Genomic DNA, 24,707 nt, shown 5'->3' on the forward strand with positions numbered 1-24,707 from the left:
TTTTGGGACTTTTGCGGGATCATTGGGGTCTCTTCCGGCATCATTTCTGGATGGTTTACAGGATCCGTCCGGGATCCTGTCGGGGTCATTTTGAGACTTTTGCGGGATCATTTGGGGTCTCTTCCGGCATCATTTCTGTATGGTTTTCGGGATCCGTTCGGGATCCTGTCGGGGTCATTTTGGGACTTTTGCGGGATCATTTGGGGTCTCTTCCGGCATCATTTCTGGATGGTTTACGGGATCCGTCCGGGATCCTGTCGGGGTCATTTTGGGCCTTTTGCGGGATCATTTGGGTTCTCTTCCGGCATCATTTCTGGATGGTTTACGGGATCCGTCCGGGATCCTGTCGGGGTCATTTTGGGACTTTTGCGGGATCATTTGGGGTCTCTCCCGGCATCATTTCTGGATGGTTTTCGGGATCCGTCCGGGATCCTGTCGGGGTCATTTTGGGACTTTTTCGGGATCATTTGGGGTCTCTTCCGGCATCATTTCTGGATGGTTTACGAGATCCGTCCGGGATCCTGTCGGGATCATTTTGGGACTTTTGCGAGATCATTTGGGGCCTCTTCCGGCATCATTTCTGGATGGTTTACGCGATCCGTCCGGGACCCTGTCGGGGTCATTTTGGGACTTTAGCGGGATCATTTGGGGTCTCCTCCGGCATCATTTCTGGATGCTTTTCGGGATCCGTCCGGGATCCTGTCGGGGTCATTTTGGGAGCTTTGCGGGATCATTTGGGGTCTCTTCCGGCATCATTTCTAGATGGTTTTCGGGATCCATCCGGGATCCCGTCGGAGTCATTTCGGAACTTTTTCTCGACTAATACAGGATCATTTGGGGACCCTTTCGGCATCATTTCTGGATAGTTTTAGGGACCCGTTCGGGATCCCGACGGGGTCATATCGGGACGATTTGGGGTACCTACCGGCATCATTTCTGGATGGTTTACGGGATCCGTCCGGGACCCTGTCGGGGTCATTTTGGGACTTTAGCGGGATCATTTGGGGTCTCCTCCGGCATCATTTCTGGATGGTTTCCGGATCCGTCCGGGATTCCGTCGGCGTAATTTCGGGACTATTATGGGGGTTAGTTGGGGACCTTTCCGGCATCATTTCTGGATAGTTTTAGGGATCCGTGCGGGATCCCGACGGGGTCATATCGGGACCATTTGGGGTACCTACCGGCATCATTTCTGGTTGGTTTTCGGGATCCGTCCGGGATCCCGTCGGGATCATTTCGGGACTATTTCGGGATCATTTGGGTACCTACCTTCATCATTTCTGGATGATTTTCGGGATCCGTACGGGATCCCGTCGGGGTCATTTCAGGACTTTTTCGGGATCCGCCCGTGATCCCGGCGGGGTCATTTCGGGACTATTTCGGGATCATTTGGGTTACCTAGATGGATAGTTTTCGGGATTCGTCCGGGATCCCGTCTGGATCATTTCAGGACTTTTTCGGGATCATTTGGGGTATCTTCCGGCCACTTTTCTAGATGGTTTTCGGTATCCGTCCGGGATACCGTCAGGGTAATTTCGGGACTATTTGGGGATAACTTGGGAACCTTTCCGGCATAATTTCTGGATAGTTTCCGGGATCCTTCGGGGATCCCGTCAGGGTCATTTCGGAACCCGCGACTAATGCGGGATCATTTGGGGACCCTTTCGCCATCATTTCCGGATGGTTTTCGTGATCCGTCCGGGATACCGTCAGGGTAATTTCGGGACTATTTGGGGATAACTTGGGAACCTTTCCGGCATCATTTCTGGATAGTTTCCGGGATCCGTCGGGAATCCCGTCAGGATCATTTCGGAACTATAAGGGGATCATTTCATTTTTCATCTTTCTTTAAGGGGATCATTTCACCTTCCAGCATCATTTCTGTATACTTTTTGGATCCGCCCGGGATCCCGACGGGGTCATTTCTGGCCTATTTCGGGATCAATTTGGGGTACCAACCGGCATCATTTCTGGATGGTCCGGCATCCGTCCGGGATCCCATCGGGGGAATTTCGGGAATTTTTCGGGATCATTTGGGGTCCCTTCCGGCATCATTTCTGGATCGTTTTCGGGATCCGTCCGAGATCCCGTCGGGTTTATTTTTTTACTTTTTCGGGAAAATGTCAGGGAATTTCGAGACTGTTCTTGGATCATTTGGGGATCCTTCAGGGATAATTTCTGGATGGTTTTCAGGATCCCGTCGGGGTAATTTCGGGACTTTTTCACGACTATTTCGGGGTCAGTTGCCCTTAAAGATCATTTCTGGGTGGTTTTCGGGATCCGTCCGGGATCCCATCAGGGTTATTTCGCGCCTTTTCGGGACTATTTTGGGACCCTTCCGGGATAATTTCTCTATGATTTTCGGGATCTGTTCGGGATCCCTTCGTAGTTTTTTCGCGACTTTATCTGGGATAAATTGCGGACCCTTTAGAGATCAATTCTGGATGGTTTTCGGTATCGGTCTGGGATCCCCTCAAGGTCATTTCGGGACTTTTTCGGGACTATTTCGGAATCATTTTGGGACCCCTCCGGCATAATTTCTGGGTGATTTTCGGGATCTGTCCGGGATCCCGACGGAGTTTTTTCGGGACTTTTTCCGGACTATTTCTGGATTATTTGCGGACGTTTCAGAGCTCAGTTCTGGATGATTTTCGGGATCTGTCCGGGATCCCGTCGGAGTTATTTCGGGGTAATTTTGGGACCCTTCCAGGATAATTTCTTCATGATTTTCGGGATGGGTCTGAGTTTTTCGTGACTTTCGGGACTATTTCGGGATCATTTGCGGAACCTTCAGAGATCAATTCTGGATGGTTTGTGGACTTTTCCGGGATCATTTGGGGATCCCTCCAGAGTCATTTCTGGATGGTTTTCGGGATCCCGTCAGGGTTATTTCGGGCCTTTTTCGTGACTACTATTTCGGAATCATTTTGGGACTCCTCCGGGATAATTTCTGGGCGATTTTCGGGATTTGTCCGGGATCCCGTCAGAGTTTTTTCGGACTATATCGGGATCATTTGCGGACCGTTCAGGAATCAAATCTGTATGGTTTTCGGGATCCGTCCGGGATCCCGTCAGGGTCATTTCGGGACTTTTCGTGACTACTTCGGGATTATTTTGGGACCCTTCCGGCATCATTTCTGGATAGTTTTCGAGATTTGTCCAGGATCCCGTCGGCATCATTTCGTGACTATTTGGTGTCATTTAGGGACACTTCCGGGATCATTTTAGGTCTCTTCGAAACCGGTAATTCAGCACACATGGCCGTGGATTTACGGCAAATTATTCGTAATTAAAATTCGGTATGTTTTATCTTTAATATATCACAGCTTTTTCGTTCTATTTTTAAATGAATCCTGTAACGAACTATTACAACTATAATTAAAATTTTTGTAATATTTTAACCAACTAAATACCCGAAAAAGCAACACTGCTTTCATTTAAAAACTTCTTTTTGGTTTTAGCTAATTGTAGTTTCACTCCTTTGTTCTATGAGTAGTAATTCTTTCACCCCTGTCATATCAATTAATTTAACTTAGAAACAAAATGTATTTTTTTTAATTCGAAAAAAGTGTATTGTACTATTCATGTAAGCGTGCCCATCAGCTCAGTTAGTTCTTTTTTTTTTACTGTATTAAAAAATAAAATACATTGACAGAAAAAATTTTTAAACAGACAACTTGATAAGCAGGCTAACGTGAATAGCACATATATTTTATTTTCTCCTTGCGGACGGGGCCGCGGGTAAAGGCTAGTATATATATAAAATTCAAATTATGTATGTATGTAGGTAAAAATGGAGTTGCGTCCTAAACGGGTCGACCGATCACAACCAAATTTGCACAACCCACTAAAAACTTCCAAGGATTGTCATAGGCTAAAAATAATATCGATATATAAAAGGGGCGTGGCACCTCCCATGCAAAATGAATATTTGATACTACATAACTCTGAAGGTGCTCATGCTAGAATATTAAAATTCTGTGAGGAGTTATATGAGATCAATCCCTAATACCCCCAAGAAAATGTGGGGTGGGGGAGAAGGGGCCGTGGCACCTCCCATATAACTGGAATTTATCATACTGCATGTCTCTGGATGTAGTAATGGTAGGATAATGAAAATTGGTAGGGAGCTATATGAGGTTAAGTCGTAACACCTCCAGCAAAATGTGGAATTGGGGGAAAGGGGGTGTGGCAACTTCCCCACAAATGAGATTTTTCAGAACTATGGCTGCCGTACAAACTTAAGTTATTTTAACACCTAAAGTTTGACTGCATTGTTGAGTCTGGCCGTTATGCTTTTTGGACGTTTAGTAATCTGCCGCAGTTAAAAAATTTTTTTGTTTCAGTCTATCTACATCTTCTATAAAAATCAAATTCTGTGTGTGCGTTCCCTATGAAAACGTGTTTCCCATACTTCAATCATCACCAAATTTTGGCTGTAGGTTCCTTCGATCAAGACGAAACTTTTTCATATTACATATTTCAGAATTAAGAATTTTAAATTGAAATGTTTTTGTTTTTTGGCTATGCGAACGAACTATCTTAGCTCCTAAAAATGATCATGTTAACAAAATCAATGATCACATTCAAAACCAATTTCCTGGTGAAGTGACGAAATATAAATCTATCGACACAGTTACAGATGAAGATAGAGTTGTGAATTATCCAATTAAATTTCCAAACTCCTTAGAACCAAAAGGAATGCCTGCGCATACATATATTAACTTCGAAAATTCCAATCATGCTTCTGCGGAATTTAAACCCACCAACATTGTGCAATGGAACAAGACCTTGCGTTTAGAAATTAATTTCGAATGTAATCGAAGCAACAATCATCAGCGGTAAAAGCAAAGGTGAAGATTTGCTCATAGCACGGATTCCAATGATTCCTACAGATTTGCCATTCAATTTTAAGCGCTTACGGTTTCCTGTACGCCTTGCCTTTGCAATTATAAACAACAAAGCACAAGGACAATCGTTTACTGTTGCAGGCTTAAATTTAGATAGTCCGTGCTTTTCCCATGGCCAACTATATGTTGCTTGCTCTAAAGTTGGAACACCAAAAAATTTGTTTACCTTTGCACCGAACGAATAAACCAAAACTATTGTATACCCTCATGCATTACAATAAGATACAAGAATAAAATCTTTTAACAGAAAATTTCAACAAATATGCGTACAAAATTCAATTCAATTTACAGAACAATAAATTAAATTATTAACAAACAAAACAGAAAAAATAACGCAACATTCATTCGATTTCGGGCGTTACAACGTACGCCGGGTAAACCTAGTACATCAATAAAGAACATATTCTCATCAAAGTGATTTGAGCCAGAAATGGAAAAGTTAAAGCAAATATAGAGTACTAGCAGACCAGGCAGACGTTGTGCTGCCCTAAATTTCGTCTATCTGCATACACTTTAATAAGCTTTTTCCGTCTAACTCTGTCCTTCCCCCTCTATCCTTTTTCCTAATCCTTTTATTCACTCCGCCCTCCGTTTTTTGCGCTTCATTCATCTCCATCTTCGTCTCAATCTATCTCTTTCTCTGTCTCTTCTCCTCCTCTCTTTTCTCTTCTGTAAAGTTCTTCTCATTCTTCTTCATCCCTTATTGCTAGTCCCAGAGGGTGGTATGTATTTTGTTCCAGTCCCATGGCGAGTCTCAGTCCGTCTCTGGTCTACTTCTCGGAAAAAAGGATCTTAAATACTAATATAGGCAAATTTATATACCAAATGGAGTGACAATGAAAATGTACACTTCTTTTTATTTTTTTTCAAACTTGAATTTTTTCCAAAAAAAAAATCATAACTCAAGAATTGCTAAACCGATTTGGGATTTCAAAATCAACTAACCCTCACCTCTCCTTCCTGTATCTTTCCTAAAAATTTCATGGCAATCTTTCTATCCGTTCTAGAGTTAAGGAGTGACAATCAAAATGTACACTTCTTTTTATATATATAGATATAATAATAGGAGTTACGTTCCTGCCCAATTTCATCATGATATCTTCAACAACTGCCAAATTACAGCTGCCAACACTTTTAAATTACCTTCTTTTAAAAGTGGGCGGTGCCACGCCCATTGTCCAAAATTTTACTAATTTTCTATTCTGCGTCATAAGGTCAACCCACCTACCAAGTTTCTTCGCTTTATCCGTCTTTGGTAATGAATTATCGGTTTTTCGAAATTTTCGATATCGAAAAAGTGGACGTGGTTATGGTCCGATTTCGTTCATTTTAAACAACAATCTGACATAAGTGCTCAAGAACTTACATACCTAATTTCATTAATCTACCTCAAAATTTACTCAAGTCATCGTGTTCACGGACAGTCGGGTGGACGGACGGACATGGCTAAATTAATTTTTTTTTCGCCAAGATTATTTTGATATTTAGAAGTCTATATATATTTCGAATAATTTATGCCGTTACGGGATACCTTTGTGCGAACAAAACTAATATACCCTGTGAGTTCGGCACAGCTGACTATAAAAAATATTAGGCTCGACCTCAACTGCCGTTGAAAATTTCACTTCATATAATAGGCATGAACCTCAGTTATTTAGTTGAGCCTTTTGCCTTTAAGCTAGTAGGATCTAGAAAATTTCTAATATTTGCCAAGATGACTAAGTTACTCAATAACATAAGTCCAGGTAGTTAAGTGGAGGTTTCCTGTTTGTCTATGAAACAAATTCTGGTAACACTATGAACACATTCAAGCTAGTTGAGGTCTTCGTTATGTATAGGTGCTTCGGCTAAGGAAATATAGCTCAGAAGTTCAAAGATACTAGAGATAGGTCAAAACGTTGCAGGAAATGCGGTCAGACAGCGAACTGCTCAAACGTACCGAAATATGCGTTATGTGGGGAACAATATTTGGCAGGCAGGTTTAGATGCCCACAACTGGAAGGAAGCAACCAGATTGCCCTATAAGATTGTTGCAACTCAATTTAAACCACTGTGAAGCGGCTCAAGACCTGTTATCCTAAACAATGTTTGAAGGAGGATTTGAAACCATACTCTCTTGAAGCGGTACTCTCTGTGCCGTACAGAAATAAGCAGGAGCAAGGCTGGATCACGGACTCGGCTGGGAAATCCTCAATTTGGATACCAGAAATATAAATTTTTAGTTGTTATGCACCACCGAGCATGGATAGCACAGAGTTTGATATGACCATAGAAGCGCAGGATAAATACCCGATTATAAAATGTGGAGACTTCAGTTCATGGTCAACTGTATGGGGTAGTAGTAGAACTAACGATGGAGGTTGAGTTCTTCTCAAAAGCCGTACACCCCTGAAGCTAGAACTTCGGACAATGATCTTTTTCTCCTTTACACGAGCTTGGTACTATAGGCACGACAGTAATTTTGAGTTCATTACTAAGTTCCTTCTTGTCGGGCCTTATTAAACTCCATCCACTAATCCTAATTTTTGTGTCCGGTGTTAATTTAGCAGTGTAAAAAGCAATTTTTTTTTACTATAGGACACGAGGTAAAGGGTGCAAGCACTTAAATTGCTCCCACACCCATGTTGAATTGCATGGAATTGAATTTTTTGGAAGTTGAAGCACATGGATAAAATATAAGCTGTGCATTGCGACGTTGTTCTCTTTCGTTCAAATTGGTTACACCAGCTAACACAGTGATGCCCTTTACATTAAATTTTGACATGCATTGCACAAATGTAACCACGATTTGGATAGTGACCAATGAGCCAATGCAATTATAGCCGCCTTTAACATATATTTCGACCTTGGAGGTTAGGTTAGATTGAACTGGTCGGTCAATAAAGACCTCACATAGACTGAATGTGTCCATAGTGTTACCAGAATTTGTTTCATAGACAAACAGGAAACCTCCACTTAACTATATGGGCTTATGTTATTGAATAACTGGGTCATCTTGGCAAATACTAGCAGTTTCCCAGGACCCAGCTTAATTGCTGCCTCAAGATCTAGCAACTCCGCTGCCCCTAATAGCTGGAGCCTTGACCTGGCGAGCGCAGGACATGAACATAGAACGTGCTCAACCGTATCTTCCTGCAGCTCACACTTCCTACACTTGCCGTTACTGACAAGGCATAACTTGTAACCATGTGACGCCAGAAGGCAGTGCCCAGTCAGCATGCCCATCGTGAGCTTTAAGTCTTCTCTCTTCAGAGATATGAGCCACTTTGTGAGTCTAATAACGTAGGCTTTGCACATGATCTTAGAAATTTTGCAGCCACTCGCTTTTGTCCACACCTGTCCTGATTGATGGATCATATGCAACTACTGTCTCCTTCTGATTTCTCCCAAACGGATTTCTACCAAATATGTGCCATTTATAATGTGAAATTGTGCATTCGTATAAGTCAAACGACAGCTTAGCACGACAAACGGGATCGTGAAATTAGTGCGTAAATTAATTTTAGTTTAAAACTTTTTCGACGCTTGTTGTGTATAAAATAAAACAAAATAAATTTTGTGTGCGCCATTCATATGAACATAGTAGGTTCGTGTAAATAAAAAACAAAATTTCAAATATAATGAAAATTAAACAAATAGCCTTCGCTTTATTAAAATAACTAATTTAAGGTATTTATGCATATTCCAACGAAATGAAATGAGCCCTACATTGGCCAAACAATTGTCAACTAATTTTCAAAAGGAAATTTCCATATAATTGTTTGTTTATACGTGCATATATTTGCACGGTTGCATTGTGTTATTAAGTTGAGAAAGACTATGTGATATGTGTACACATGTGCCGTATATTTTATGCCTAAATACGGAAAAGTACACAGAGTTCGCTTGTTTAGTTTTTTTGCCAACTGATAATATATTCTAACGTATACTGTCGCAAGGCTGACGCTCCGGCCAAGAAAGTGTTTCTATGATTAATTAGGTTATGTGCATACAAGTCACAGTTGAGTATCGGTTTAGAGATGATAGTATCCCATAGTGTTGCTAATATTCGTCACACTGCCCTCCACCTAAGTCTGATCGTCCCGATAAATTTCATGATCTAAACGCCGCTGGCATCTCCAAATGAATCAATCTTCTATTTCGTGATTTCTCCATTGTTTGTATGCGGTAGATGGCATCACTTGTCCTCTTCACAACTCTGCATGGGCCTTCCCAACTGCACCAAAATTTGGATGGAACACCTTTCCGCCTGTGAGGGTTCGTTCCCACGTTTCACAACAATAGTGCGCGCTTGCTTGAAACCACCCTTGCATTCTTTCTGGAAAATCCTTTCAGCCGTTTTAGTGCGTCCATTAGGGTTTGTCAATGCCAGTGTTTTTCTCGCAGATACCTTCGGTTTTGATTTGTTTGGCCCATTCATTCCATCAACCTTTGCCCGCTTTACTTTCTTCGACTTTTGTGGTATCTGTTGAATCTCCTCCACCAGCACTCGCTTACTGCTGAACCCTTGCTCAAAACTGAAGTTAAGTGGCAAGTCCTTGTTCTTATACTGAATAATCCTTCTCTGCATATCGATCTTGATGTCATAGTCAACTAAGAAATCCACTGCCAATATGACTTCATCAACGATCTCTGCCAGAACGGACTTGAGTAGGACCATGACCTCCCCAATTATGACTTCGCATAACGATTCTCCATGGACTTGGTTATACTCGTCAGTAATGGTACGCAATCTTGCTCCAGGTAATGGATTTACTGTCCTGTTGACCAAATCAGATCGAATTAAAGAATGAGATGCGCCCGTATCTACAGTCAGTACACGCTCCTTGCCATCCACATTTCCTTTGACGGTAAGACTGCTCGATTTCCTTCCAGTTTGCGAGATAGGTATCACGACATTCAAAAGCTGAGACAAGTTCTCGATCTTTACATCTGGATCGGTCTTGTTTATCTCCTCCAGCTTTGTGTTTACGACCAGCCAAGTTGGAACTACCATGACCGGTGCTGCAATGACGTGCAACGTGACTTGGGTTACCGCACTTGAAACACTTCATAACTCCGACATTTTTCTGTTGTAATCCCTTCAGTGCTTCCAAAATTGTGTCTACCTAATCAGGCCTTTCCACTTCCACGCGATGAGCTTTGTGTGCGGGCTTACTCAAAAGTGACGCTGTTTCCTGGGTCAGTGCATGGGATACCGTTTCAGCAAATGTTGGCTTTGGGTTCGCATATGTAGCTCGTTTCGTTTCGACATCCCGTATTCCATTTATAAGGCTCTCAATTTTAACCCTCTCGGTGTATTCCACGGGTGCGTCTGCATTAGCGGGATGAGCCAATCTCTCAACATCCGACGCAAACTCCTGCAAAGTCTCCTTCGCTTTTTGGTAACGGTTTTGGAATTCAATTGGTATATCTATTTTTTTTGCTCGCTTCGATAACATCTCTCGATAGCGGCCATCAATGCTTCATAACTGTTTCGTTCGTACTCTGGAATAGTCTGTAAGATTTCAGCTACAGGACCTTTCAATGCCACGAACAGTGCAGCAACCTTATCTTCCGGGATTTATTGCCAGTAGTAGCCAATCCACGGACTTCCAACTCCTCCTTCAGTTGCTGGATCGTCAATTCACTCAACTTTGCCATGTCCAAGTTGTATTCCCAATCTTCGGAATGTATTCAACAATTCCTCTTCTGATACCAATTGTATCGAATTTAGTGAAACTCCTCTTATTTGCAACCTTTTACTAACGTTCGAATCACTAAGCTGTTGAATAAATAACTCCACTATTCAATAATGCAAAATGGCCTTTATTAAAGTACTTCACAAATAACACTTATACTTCGCAACTGATAGTTTGCTTAAATCAAACTGACTGTCGTGCTATTCTATTTTTAGAATCTACTACTTATTTATCAGATATAAACTTATCAGCTATAACTACAGGTGCACGATTTTATAGCTTCTCGCATGGCCGATGCGCGTGTATATGTGGGTGATACTTGCACAAATGATTGCATACTTTCAGGAGTATCTCAGATATATGCATGTGTTTGTGCGTCTCTCTCCTCTGCGTGTACGTACGTATGTGAAGACATAATGATTGATTCGTTTATGTAGATACAAGTGACTGCCTGCTTTATTGTTGTTGTGGTTTCATTTACTTAGCATTAGACTAGTGATGTGAGTATCACGTAGTGTCACTAATATTCGTCACAATATTTTGCCTTTAGTTTAGGACGAAACTGTAAAAATTTTATTGAGCAATGTCCATCCGTATCTCCGTCCGACCGTCTGTTCGTCCGACCTTCTGCCCATTAACACGATAACTTGAGTAAATATTGAGATATCTTCACCAAATTTGGTACACTAGCTTACCTCGGCCCAGAATATATTGGTATTGAAAATGAGCGAAATCGGATGATAACCAAAAAAAATTTGATTATTTAGTAAATAATATACCTAGAATGTTGAAATTTGAGGTGTGCACTGATTGAAATTGAGACTTTTGATAAAAATTTGAAAAAAAAATAAAATAAAAATGAAAATGGGCGTGGCAACACCCACTTGTGATAAAATCAATTTTACAAATACTATTAATCATAAATCAAAAATCATTTTTGTTTTACTATTCCAAAAACAAAATACAATTTTTCAAATTTAGAAAAATTAAAAAATAACAATAATTATCATTAGAAAAAAATTATTGTTCTGGCCTTGAGCTCGATTCGAACCTTGAATGATAAATCAAAAATCGTTAAACATATCGTAACAAAATTCGGCAGAGAGGTTGCCTTTACTATAAGGAATGCTTTGAAGAAAAATTAACGAAATCTGTTAAGGACCACGCCCACTTTTATATAAAAGATTTTTGAAAGGGTCGTGGACGAATATAATAAGCTAAATCTTTGCAAAAAAGAGCTTTATATCAATGGTATTTCATTTCCCAAGTGGATTTATAACAATAAATAGGAAAAATTTCAAATTTTAAAAAATGGGGTTGGCACAGTCCCTATAATGACTAAGCAATTTTCGATGTTTCGGGAGCCATAACTCGAAGAAAAATTTGTTCAGAATAGAACCGTATGTATGTGTATTATTGTGCAGCCTTGTAACACTATTAAGCACACAAAACAAACAACAACAGCATTTCAAGTGTACAGCTGGGTATGTAATGTTCGGTTACACCAGAACTTAGAATTCCTTACCTGTTGCATAATCGACATTTTTTTCTGGAGAACGTTTTGCCCTTTTGGTCATCGGTAAAAATTAAAATAAATGCACCCTGCCTACATCATGTTACAATCAAATATACGACATAAAATAATTGATTCATAAGCCAATACAGATTTCTTAGTTTGATACCAAGGGCTTTTCTTTTGTTGAATATGTGGGTCCTCCAGGTTAATTTTCTGTCGAGGTGCATGCCAAGGTACTTTGTTTCGTCGCTTTGTGGCATATTAATATTGTTGAGTTTAACGGGCGGGCAAGTGTTACGTCTGGTAGTAAACGTCACTTGAACGGATTTTGATTCATTGTGTTTGATCCTCCATTCTTTCAGCCAACGGGTAATTTTATTTAAACTTCCTTGGAGCTTGAATTAAGCCACGCTAGGGTTAGGGTCAACGGCCAGCACCGCAGTATCATCGGCAAACGTGCCTATAGTGACGCCTTCTGCTATTGGGAGGTCATACGTGTAAAGTAGATAGAGTATTGGGCCCATTTCACTGCTTTGCGGGACGCCTGCTAAGAACTCATAAAGGGCAGTCTGCTCCACACCTTGTTTTATGAAGAAATAACGATCTTTTAGATATGATTGTATAAATAAAAGTAGTTTATAGGGAGGGTGTATTTTAATTTATAGAGTAGTCCGTCATGCCGTACGCGATCAAAAGCTTGTGAAATATCTAGAAAAGCAGCTGTGCAGTATGTTTTCTTCTCAAAAGCATCGTATATTTGCTCGGTGAGTCTGTGGACCTGCTCAATTGTTCCGTGCCGGGTATGATTTTACGCTCTTCTACTATGGGCAAGAGTCGTTTAAGAAAGAGAACTTCCATGACTTTTGAGACGATAGGCAGCAGACTAATAGCTCTGTAAGATGCAACTTTATCACCTGGCTTTCCGGGTTTCAGAATCACTTTCATCTGCGAAACTTTCCACTGTGGGGTATGGAATGAGTTTTTAGTACTGCATTAAACAATTGTGTCAAGAATTGCATGCCTTCGTGGGGTCAATTTTTTAGAATAGTGCCATTGATAAGGTCGTGGCCCGGAGCTTTTTTGGCTTGAGTTTTGCAATTACGGTTTTTACTTCCGATATTGAGAATATTTTATGGGTGTTTCCATTTGATATGGATGACTTAAGGTAGCTTCCACTTACTTAGTTATTCTTATTGGGGGTTCAATATCATGCGGAGTGAATAATAGTTTTAGGTGGAGTGCGAAAGTATATACTTTTTCAATATCACTTTTTGCCCATTCGTTGTTCTCCATTTGAATAGGTGCATTTTAGATAATTGACGTCTTTAGGTTGCTAGTCGCTTTCCAAAAGGAGTAATCAGTTGCAGTTGTTGCATAAATATTACTGAGGTATTGTTGAATTTCTCTGTTGCGCTCCATATTAAGGATAGATTTATGTTCGTTAGTTAATGCATTCAAGCGTGTTTTGTCATCGGGATGCCCGGTGGGTCTCAGATATGAGAATTATGTCTATATTGTGGATCTGGATTAATGTCCTTACTTCAAGTAAATGCTTGGAATGGCCATTGGCATTCCAGATAATGATCTTTATGGGGTCGGGGGTGAATAGTTTTAGTAGTGAGGCTGACAAGGAGTGTCATCATTGTTGTGATTTGCTGCATAACTTGTTTCAATAGTCATTTCTCGCATTTCGCTACCAATTTGGGTTGGGTTAGATGCGTCTGTGTTATTTGGGTTAGCATTGCTATGGTTTTAGTTGGGTTGGGCCCTTCTAAGGCTTGAGTATACGAAATAGTATTGCTAGTTGGGTTGACTTGGCATGAGGATGCACCTTGTTGATTGGATTTCTCTTTTCCATGTAAGACAACAGTACTTGGGTGAGTTTTTTCCTCAGTGATGGGTATTTTACGTTTTGTAAGTTTTTATAAACCGCGCATCCTTTGTAATTGACTGGGTGATTACCTTCGCATAAAGCGCATTTGACATCATTAGATTTGGATTTTCGACTTCCAGCACGCTACCGTTTTCAACGGCAGTAAGATTTCGTATGACCATATTGCTGGCAGTTAGCACACTGGGGTATTTCCCGCTTGGCGTGTGGGGGCTCAAATACAATTTTTGAATGTAACAGACTTTTAATTTTGTAAATCTCTTTATTGTTGAAATCGGGTTTGAGCTCAATTATGAACATGGGTAGCGGCTTTTTAGTGATTCTGTGCTTCCTGTTCCATACGTTAGTAACAGAGTGGCCAAAATTTTTGAGTGCGTCTACGATTTCTTTGGTATCTATCGAGAAGTGCATATTTTTAAGGACTACTTTAATTGAACGTTCTTATTTTGATTTATATATAAAGAACTATGTGTTCTTTAGTAATAATTGGGTCATGATAGTTTTGTAGACATCGAGAGAAGATGCTTGGACTTTGACTTGTTCATTACCTACTAGCTTTAGGTGAAACGAGTTTGGGGCAATTTCTTGTAATAAACTCATCAGTGGAGATATATTACTGACTTTGTCGACGAAAATTGGGGGAGGCTTCAATTCTTTCTCCTTGGGTTGGCTTGCTTCTTCGACTTCAAGGATGGAAAATCTATTTTCAATATCTGGGGCATTTACTTGGCGCCTACCAAGCCAATATTTTTCGAGCTTAGCCTATTTTTTTGACTCTGTACTCTTACCTGGTCTTTCGCGTTGGCGTTTAGAGGGTGGTACGTGCTTCCATTCGTTGGCAGCTGGAGTTGGGCTAGTGACTTTTTGGGTGGGTGGGACTTGGTGCTGACTATAGAGTAGTTGCAATTGTTGCTGGAGGAACTCTATCTGCTGCTCAACACTTCCGGCGCTCCCAGCAGGGTTTGTGGGAGTTTTTTGTAGCTCCGAGTTTTGTTGCTGTTGTGTTATTGAGGTGAGCGGTTGGGATTGGGTCGGTTGGGTCAGCGGTAGCTTTTGTTGCTGTTGGCTGATTTGATCGGTTGGGATTTACTAAGATAGCAGGGGTCCTCCTCCCTTAGGAGAAGTGCGGTTAAGTGGCATTTTACCCGCTATTCACTTATTTTATATTGGCTTATTTTTATATTATTATTATTATTATGTTACTATTATTATTATTTATCTATTTATTATTTTGTATTATAACCGTGGTGTTGTTGCCGAGTACGAACGTGTTTGCTTGTGCTGTGTGGGGTGCGCGCTGAGTTTTCATGTTTAATAATTAACCTTGTTTGCGATCGTAAAAACAAAGGATATCGATAAAATGCTCAGTGAGCTCAATAACTACAACAAGTCCATTAAGTTCACAATAGAGGTGGAAAAAAGAAGGACAAATACCGTACTTGGATACGTTAGTAAATAGAAAAAACAATAAAATATCCATAGATTGGTACAGAAAGCCCACATCTTCCGGTATACTGGTGAACTTCAACTCGAAACATCAAAGAAAAACAATAATAAACACGGCTAAAAACTTTATATATAGAGTCCTAACAATTAGCGATAAAATATATCACAAAAAAAACATTAAGATTATTCAAAAAACTTTAGGGCAGAATGAGTTCCCTCATAAATTAATTAATAAACTGGTCCGGGATTTCTATGCAAAACCATCAAATGATAAAATATACAAAACAATCACATATTACAGGAAATAGCGGAGAGGATTAAGAGCTCGAATTTATATGACAATGAGAAGTACCAAATAGCTTTTACATATCAAAATAAATTGAGGCAGATTTATAGCAACGCGAAGGATAGAATCTTAAAGTACGGGAAATCTGACGTGGTTTACCGAATACCATGCAACGGCGACGGATCCAACGTATGCGAGAAGGTATATGTAGGGACAACTAAATTAAAATTAAAGACAAGGATTTCCGCTCATAAATCAAATATTAAACTTAGAAACAGTAATTCTGAAAATAAGACGGCCTTAACAGCCCATTGTAAGTATACAGGGCACTGACCAGATTTTGAAAATGTCGTTATACTGGACAAAGAAAAAAATTACCATAAAAGATATTTTTTGGAAATGTGACATATTACGAACACCCCTAATGACAAGAAAATGAATTTCAAAAATGATACAGATTTATGTGCTCATGTTTATAGGAATTTGGTTCTCAAACAACAACAAGAACGCTCATCGAAATCAGCAGCACCCAACAATGTTCCCGCTAATAGCTAATAAGCAATGAATATACATACACACTTACATATGTATACAAATATTTCTGTTCTTATTGTCAGTTGTTCCTTACATTGTTGTTAGTACATATTTTTGCTTACAATTGCGGTATTTTAAATTGTTTACTTTTACTTGTTTAAGCTCACTTATTATTTTGTTTTCGAACATATGATCAGTCGATCAAACATAGTCATATGTGTAAGTTGTGTTTAGTGTTAAATTTATATACCTATATGTAAGAAATATTTTGATAACCAATTGTACCTGTTTTTCTGTTTTCTTCTGTTTTGTGTTTCCTAGTCCTGTCGATGGTTTTAGAATATAACCGAAATATCGACGAATATATGTAAAATACAATAGAAAAACATTGTGTTTTATTTTTTCAATAGGCCTTGAGCTCATTAAAGACTTCAAGAATAGTAACGAATTTACTGCAAATCCTCTTATTTGCAATCCTCTACCAAGTTTCGAATCGCTAAACTGTTGAATGAATAACTCCAATATTGAATAATGGAAAAATGGCCTTTATTAAAGTACTTCACAATAACAACTAGCCTGCTTAATAACCAAACTGATTGATAGCTCAAATGAAACTGACTTTCAAAATAATACTGCTATTGCTCGCTAGATAGCGTCTTAATCGAAACTGCTTGTAGCGCCTCTACCGCTGGTGCTTTTATACTCTGTGATTTCCTCGTGGTATCTTCTAGGCGCTTCCAGAATTTACTTAGTCACCGCCATATAATTATAACTACAGATGCACGTATATAGTTTTTCATATGCTTTTATTTGTGAGCGACACTTCCCCAATTACAATTGCATACTTTTGGGAGCATCTCAGATATATGCATGTGTTTGTGCATCTCTTCTCTGCTGCGTGTACGTACATATGTGTAGACATAATGATTTATTCGTTTATGTTGATACAAGTGACTGTCTGCTTTAGTGTTGTTGTGACTTCATTTACTTAGCATCAGACTAGGGATGTGAGTATCACTTAGTGTCACTCATATTCGTCACACTGCCCTCCACCTAAGTCTGATCGTCCCGATCAGACAAATCTCTCGATCTAAAAGCTGCTAGCATCACCAAATGTACCACTCTTCTATTTCGTGGTTTCCCAATTGCTTGTATGCGGAAAATGACATCACTGATCGTCTTCACAACTCTGTAAGGGCCTTCCCAACTGCACCGATATTTGGATGGAACACCTTTCCGCCGGTGAGGTTTGCATAGCAGTACCAAGTCTCCCTGCCGTAAACCTTCCGAATAATTTTCCTTGTCGTACCTGTGTTTCATCTTACTACTGATTATCCTGGATCGTTCCCTCGCACTCTGTTGTTTGGGCAATGAAGTACTTCGTGGAGCTTGCGCTTGGCGGATTGGCTTCGCATAATCAGTATCGTTTCCACATTTCACAATAGTAGTGCGCCCCGACTTGAAACTACCCTCGCATTCTTTCTGCGAAATTCGTTCCTTCGTTTTTTGTGTCTTTTAGGGTTTGTCAATGCCAGTGTTTCTCTCGCAGGTACTTTTGATTTCGGTTTATTTGGCCCATTCGATCCATCAACCTTTACCTTTGACTTTCGTGGTCTATGTCGAGTCTACTCCACCAGTACCCGATTACTGCTGAACCCTTTCTCCAAACTAAAGTTAAGTGGTATATCTTGGTTCTTATAGCGCATAATCTTTCTCCGTATATCGATCCTGATGTCATGGTCAACTAAGAAGTTCACTCCCAATATGACTTAATCAACAATCTCCGCCACAATGAATTTGTGTAGAACCATGACCTTTCCAATTAATACCTCACATACCACTTCTCCTTGGACTTGGTTATACTCGCCAGTGACCGTACGCAACCTTGCTCCAGGTAACGGTTTTACTTTCCTATTGACCAAGTCAGATCGGATTAAGGAATGAGATGCGCCCCTATCTACAGTCAGTACACGCTCCTTGCCATCCAGCTTTCCTTCGACGGCAAGACTGCTCGATTTTCTTCCAATTTGCGACACAGATATCACAGGACATTCAGTAGCTGGGGCAAGTTTTCATTCTTTACATCTCACACGCTCTTGCTCATCTCCTCCAACTTTGCGTTGACGGCCACCCACATTGTTGGAACTATTACGATCAAGATCGCAATGACGTGCAATGTGACCGGGCTTCCCGCATTTGAAGCATTTGATAACTTCTTCACTCCGCTTTTGCGATCCTTTCAGCGCCTCCAATATTGCGTATACCCACTCTGGCCTTTCTACTTCCACACGGCGTGCTTTGAAAACTGGCTTACACAGAACCGACGCTGTTTCCTGAATCAGAGCTTGTGACACCGTTTCTGCGAATGTTGTCTTTGGATTCGCATATGTAGCCCGCTTCGTTTCCACATCTCATATGCCATTTATGAAGCTCTGGATTTTTACCCTTTCAGTGTATTCCACGGGTGCGTCCGCATTTGCAAGATGAGACAATCTTTCAATATCTGAAGCAAACCCCTGCAATGTCTCTTTTTGCTTTTTGGTAGCGGTTTTGTAACTCAATTTGGAATATCTGTTTTCTATGCTCGCTTCCATAACTTCGTTCTACAGCAGCCATCAATGCTTCATAATTGTTCCGCTCTCCTTCGGGAATCGTCTGTAGGATTTCGGTTGCTGGCCCCTTCAATGCCACGAACAGTGCAGCAACTTTATCTTCCGCATTCCAGTTGTTCAATCCTGCGGTCTTCTCAAACTGTAGCTTGAAGACCTGGAAAGAAACAGAACCGTCAAAGGATGGTGTTTTTACCTTCGAATTGCTTGCTGAAATAACTGGGCGATTTAGTTGCTTTTAAAGCATCTACCTCAGCCTCGATTTTGTTCTCAAACTGCATTGTTTTTTCGTCCATACGGGCTTCTAGTTGTCCCGACATTTCGGATATACGTGCTTCCTGTGCTTCAATCCTGCATGCTATTTGTGACGACATTTCGGATATACGTACCTTCTGTGTTTCAATCCTGGATGTTATTTGTGACGACATTTCGGATATACGTGTCTCCTGTGATTCCATTTGGGATACCATATATGTCTTCTGTTCTGCCAGTTGAGATGTTATATTTGTCTTTTGTTCTTCCAGTTGATTTTCCATCTTTGATGTAATACGTGTCTCCGGTGATTCCAGTTGGGATGCCATATATGTTTTCTGTTCTTCCAGTTGAGATGACACTGTCGATATTTGAGCAGATATTGCAGCCAAATTCATGTTCAAGTCTGTGCTCGTAACTGTCTGCGATGTTACTTCCATTTTTGTTGTTTCCTCGCCATCAAGATGAAAGTCATACTCTTCCACGTCAATTCCTTCTAATTCCATTGCCTGTGGTAGTCGTTCCTGAAGTTCTTATTTAATGCCGCTTGTATTCAATCTACGGCCCCCCAACTGCTTCTTCAGTTGCTGGATCTTCATTTCACTTAACTTTGGCTTGCCCAAGTTGTATTCGAAGTCTTCGGAATTTATTTATTAAATTACTTCACAATAACAACTAGCTTGCTTAATAACCAAACTGATTGATAGCTCAAATGAAACTGACTTTCAAAAAAAATTGCTCGCTAGATAGCGTCTTAATCGAAACTGCTTATAGCGCCTCTACCGCTGGTGCTTTTATACTCTGTGATTTCCTCGTGCCATCTTCTAGGCGCTTCCAGAATTTACTTAGTCACCGCCATATAATTATAACTACAGATGCACGTATATTGGAGCACTCTAAATGGGTCAAAGTAGGATTTTTCAAAATTTGCCCCTACCCAAAAGTTCGACCCAAATTGGGGGACACCAGAATTCGTTTTAGAGGTATGGTTCCTTCGTCAAAGTTTCTTATTTTGATCCCTAGAATACGATTTTCACAGAGCGGTGAGCGATTTTTAAATCGACCCGCCCTAATATACAACCTATAGTTATCCGACATATAGCATAACTCCTAAAAATTTTACGCTCACGCTTAGGCTTACTCTTACATCTTGCATTCAGGATTTCTCTATACCATGAGCAAAGTATTTTACACATCAAACAATTTATAAGTTCATATTGAGTAACTCAAATCACCCAAACGTATACATATTAACAACTTTAGGAGCAAATTATTTATAAAGCAATGCGTCACATTTTCTTGTTTAAACCAAATTTCCAATCATAACAAGTAAAGAAGGCTAAGTTCGGGTGTAGCCGAACATTACATACTCAGCTGCCAAATTACAGCTTACAAAACTTTTAAATTTTAGCGGGCGGCGCCATGCCCATTGTCCAAAATTTTACTAATTTTCTATTCTGCGTCATAAAGTCAACCCACTTACCAAGTTTCATCGCTCTATCCGTCTTTGGTAATTAATTATCGCACTTTTACGGATTTTTGAAATTTTCGATATCGAAAAAGTGGGCGTGGTTTTAGCCTGATTTCGTTCATTTTAAATAGCGATCTGAGATGACTGCCCAGCAACTTACATACCAAATTTCATTAAGATACCTCAAAATTTACTCAAGTTATCGTGTTTACGGACGGACGGGATGACATGGCAAAATGAATTTCCCTTTTCGCAGAAATCATTTTGATACTGTAACGAATTTAGTGCAATTCCTCTTATTTGCAACCTTCTACTAACGTTGGTATCGATAAACTGTTGAATAAATAACTCCAATATTCAATGATGCAAAATGGTCTTTATTAGAGTACTTCACAATAACAACTTCACAATAACACCTCTACTTCTGGACAGATAGCGTGCTTAAATCAAACTGATTCGTCGTGCCTCAGCTGGTGCTGCTTTTATACTTTTTTGTTGCCTCGTTGACATATTTCTAGGCATTTCTATATCTAGAATTTCCTAGTTGTTTACCAGCTATATAATTACCACCTTAACTACAGATGCACATTATACTTCTCATATGCGCGTGTTTATGTGAGTTATATTTCCACCAATGATTGGGAGTATCTTAGATATATGTATGTGTTTGTGCTCTCCGCTGTATGGGCATATGTATAGACATAATGATTGACTTGTTGATGTGCATACAAGTCACTGCTTAGTATTGGCTTAAAGATGATAGTATCCCATAGCGTTGCTAATATTCGTCACAATATATAGAAGTCTATATTTATCTCGATTAGTTTATGCCCTTATGTGAGCTCTGCTCAGCTGATTATAAAAAGGCTTTCATTCACTTCAGTGATTGACATTAAACCTGAATACCTTTATGAAATAGTTGGTATTAGTTACGTATATAGTATCATGGCGTCATTTCCTTTGCTGTCTCAATATATCTCACAAACGTCCTTTATTTTCTATTTTGCAGAGAACGATTTACACGTCCTACATATGGTTAAGCAAATAAAGATAAACGCATGATTGTGGTTGTGTCAGAGTGTCATTCAAAGTGAAAAAGAAAAAAAATTAATCAAGTGGGTATAAATTATAGAATTGAAAATGCATTAGAGTATAGATTTACAATTGGAATGATATGAATAACTCACACATACGACAAGTTCATATGCACTCAAAGTAATAAATCACTTTCGAGCATAAAAAAATTTCAACAAATTAAAATATGAGTGACATTTATATGTGGCACATAGAAAGGGGCCAAAGAGTGAAAGCGAGGAGAAGAAAACAGCACTATTTAAATGGTTTATAATAGCACTAAATAACAATCAAAACAAAAGCAACAAGGATACAAACATCCATCTCAACATCGAAAGTAAGAGTTGAACTGATTGCAATGAAAAATTTACTTTTTTGCTGTATGCGTATGATTAAATTTTAAAACAAACTATGTATACCAACAAAAAAAAACTTTATAATTAATTTTAAGTGTAGTAGTAAGAGAATAGAAGAGACAGATGTCAAAAAGACGAAAAGAACGTTCTGACCAATTATAGTAGACAGCCATATTTGAAAGGCTATTACTATGGAGGACTTAAAGATTGAAGAGGAGAATGGTGTACGAAGCAAAGTGCTGCCACAAGATGGTACGAAATTAGGGAGCAATCAAGAAGGTCGGGAACAGCAATTTACTGAAATGGATGATAATGTAGTAATTGCGCTACAAACAGTCGGAACCAAAGAAGAAAAACCACCTGACGAATATAGCGTAGTGGGTACCACAGAGATGCACGGCGGATTCACAGAGTACATAGTAGAAGAGAAGTTGGATATGATGCGTGACGCTAAAGACATCACCGCACCGCGCGCGTTAGTGAAAGTTGACAAATCAGTGGGCACCAATGATACGTTGGAAGATTTACAGCGTGCGCTCACCTATGAGATCATCTTCAGTACACTGCTCGAAAAGAAAGTACTTGCCATTAAGAGAGAATGCGAAGAGCGTAAACGTGCCAAACGAATGGAACGTAAGTCCATTGGACGTATACTTTTTAGTCGTAAACTCTTTGGTGGCTCACATAAATCACGTGGTGATAGCGAACCAGATGTGTTCATGCGTGGCGAACTTGGCGCTGTATTAACTTCTCCACCAGCGCCGCTGCGTACCACAAAAGCAGCAAAGAAAGCGACAAGCAGTCGCGACGAACGACATATTGGCGACGAAATCGAAATTGTATCGTGTTCCGCCTCAAATGGTAGTCAGCGCTCCCAAATAAAGCAAGCAACGCGAGCGCAGAAAGTACATGATGGCGCGGCTGCTGGCTCAGCTGCAGATGACAGCATAACTAGTACGCTAAGCAATTCTTCGGATAAAAATGGCATAGGCGCTGTTGTAGCAGAGAGTGGCGGTGCGTTGCCTTTGAGAAAGCATAGTTTATTGGTGCGCGCACAAACACACACACCCGCTGAAGTGATGACATCAAGCTCGGGTTCGGGTGATTCACGTGCGCACGCGCATAGACGCTCAATGTCGGGGACCAACGGTAATGGCAATGGTGCCATGGGTGGTTTACCCATCTCGCTGCTAGAACGCACCTACGACACTACTTCATTGGCTAGTGGTTACGATAATGGCACTTGCGCGCGCTTGCATACCTCAACAATGGCCGATGATAGTCTCACTTCGTTGCGTGATAGTATTGAAGGTTTATCATTTGCTAGCTCACATTGTGCTGTGAGTTTTGGTGGTGCTGAAATTATACCCGAAGAGGCCGCATCTTTATTGTATGAGCGTGCACGCATAGCAAAACGTTTACGTATTTTAGAAGCGAAATCGATTAGCGCGCAATGTAGTCCCATACTGCCAAGGCATTTAATCAATGCAATAGCAGCACCACCTCCGGAGCTTGTCTCACCTTTAGCAAAATTGGCACCCAGTAACGAAACCTCACTGGCAGCTACTGCATCTGCTGCTAGGCATATAAACACACCCACCACTGCTGTTCCTTATAGTGTATCCGCGTCCAAAGTTGCTACCGCCATTTCCACGACCAGCGGTAGCGTTATACAACAAACAGTCCCTGTGACCACCAGTAATAAAATCACACAAACAAAGCAGCATATCTTTCGTCATCAAGTGTCTTATACGGATAGCACTTATGGTGGTGCTGGCGACTTTGGTGATGCATCCGCTTATTCGCGTTATATTTCACGTCAGAATACTTCAGAGGATAGCGCAAATTTGACTGTTAGCACATTTTTGAATCAAAGCGATTCGTTGTCGTTACACGCACCCATCTACTCACCAACTGGTTCAGCCACTGGCGGCGATAGTGGTGGTGTTGCAATTGGCGCCTTTATGTTGGGCGCTCGTTTCAAATCGAAGAGCACAAGTCTGTTAGTGGTTAGAGGTAATGGACGTAGTTGTGCATCACCGCAAACACAAATACTGCGCGCACCTTTAGCAGAACCAATGCGTTTGACTGATGGCACAACTACGATCGGCACCTGTGTTAGCGGGATAATGCCAAGCAATATTATACATAATGAGCAATTAGTAGATAGTTTAAATACAAAAACATTCGCTTCTGCTGGCAATGCACCGCCAAATCGTATAATATCGCAATCCAAGACTACAACTACAGCTGCAGGAAACGTAATTTTTACTCAGCCATATCCCTCATCTACTCACGCTGCAATATATGAGAGCATTCCCAGTGATAGTCAAACTACTACAGCTGTTATCGCATTGAACGGCTCAGGATTTCGTAATGGTAATGTGAGTGGTGTTATTGTGAGCAGTTCTGCGGTGCCAGGTGATACATCTAAATTGAATCGCATGACTTCTACATCGACTGGTTCCAGTGTAGCACCGACGGGTTGTTGCACCACAACGAAGTCTTCATCGCGCGATCGTGGAGAAGAGAAGCAGCGTTTTATACCCAATTGGCCGTCACGGCAGAGCGGCAGTGATGATGAGTATAGAAAGCGTAAACGAAAATATAGTAAGAAGCTCAAAATAATGCTTTACATATTTAAAAAAAAATACTAAGCTTCTTTGTTCTCTTTTATATTT

At 40.4% G+C, this 24,707-nt stretch overlaps 1 protein-coding gene across 7 annotated transcripts in view; it reads left to right on the forward strand.

Annotated features, from left to right (window-relative positions):
- LOC137244852 (uncharacterized) overlaps positions 1-24,707 on the forward strand; it is a 132,436-nt gene that overhangs the window by 74,609 nt on the left and 33,120 nt on the right. For all 7 annotated transcript variants that reach the window (XR_010951214.1, XM_067774486.1, XM_067774488.1 and 4 more), the window contains exon 2: positions 21,606-24,636. Coding sequence is in view for 6 of the 7 variants with exons in the window: in XM_067774486.1 (XP_067630587.1) it covers positions 22,218-24,636 (2,419 nt within the window). In the remaining variant the exon portion in view is untranslated. The remainder of the gene's footprint in view (positions 1-21,605; positions 24,637-24,707) is intronic.

Source organism: Eurosta solidaginis, chromosome 3 (assembly GCF_040869045.1).
Source record: "Eurosta solidaginis isolate ZX-2024a chromosome 3, ASM4086904v1, whole genome shotgun sequence".
Classification (NCBI taxonomy): Eukaryota; Metazoa; Arthropoda; class Insecta; order Diptera; family Tephritidae; genus Eurosta; species Eurosta solidaginis.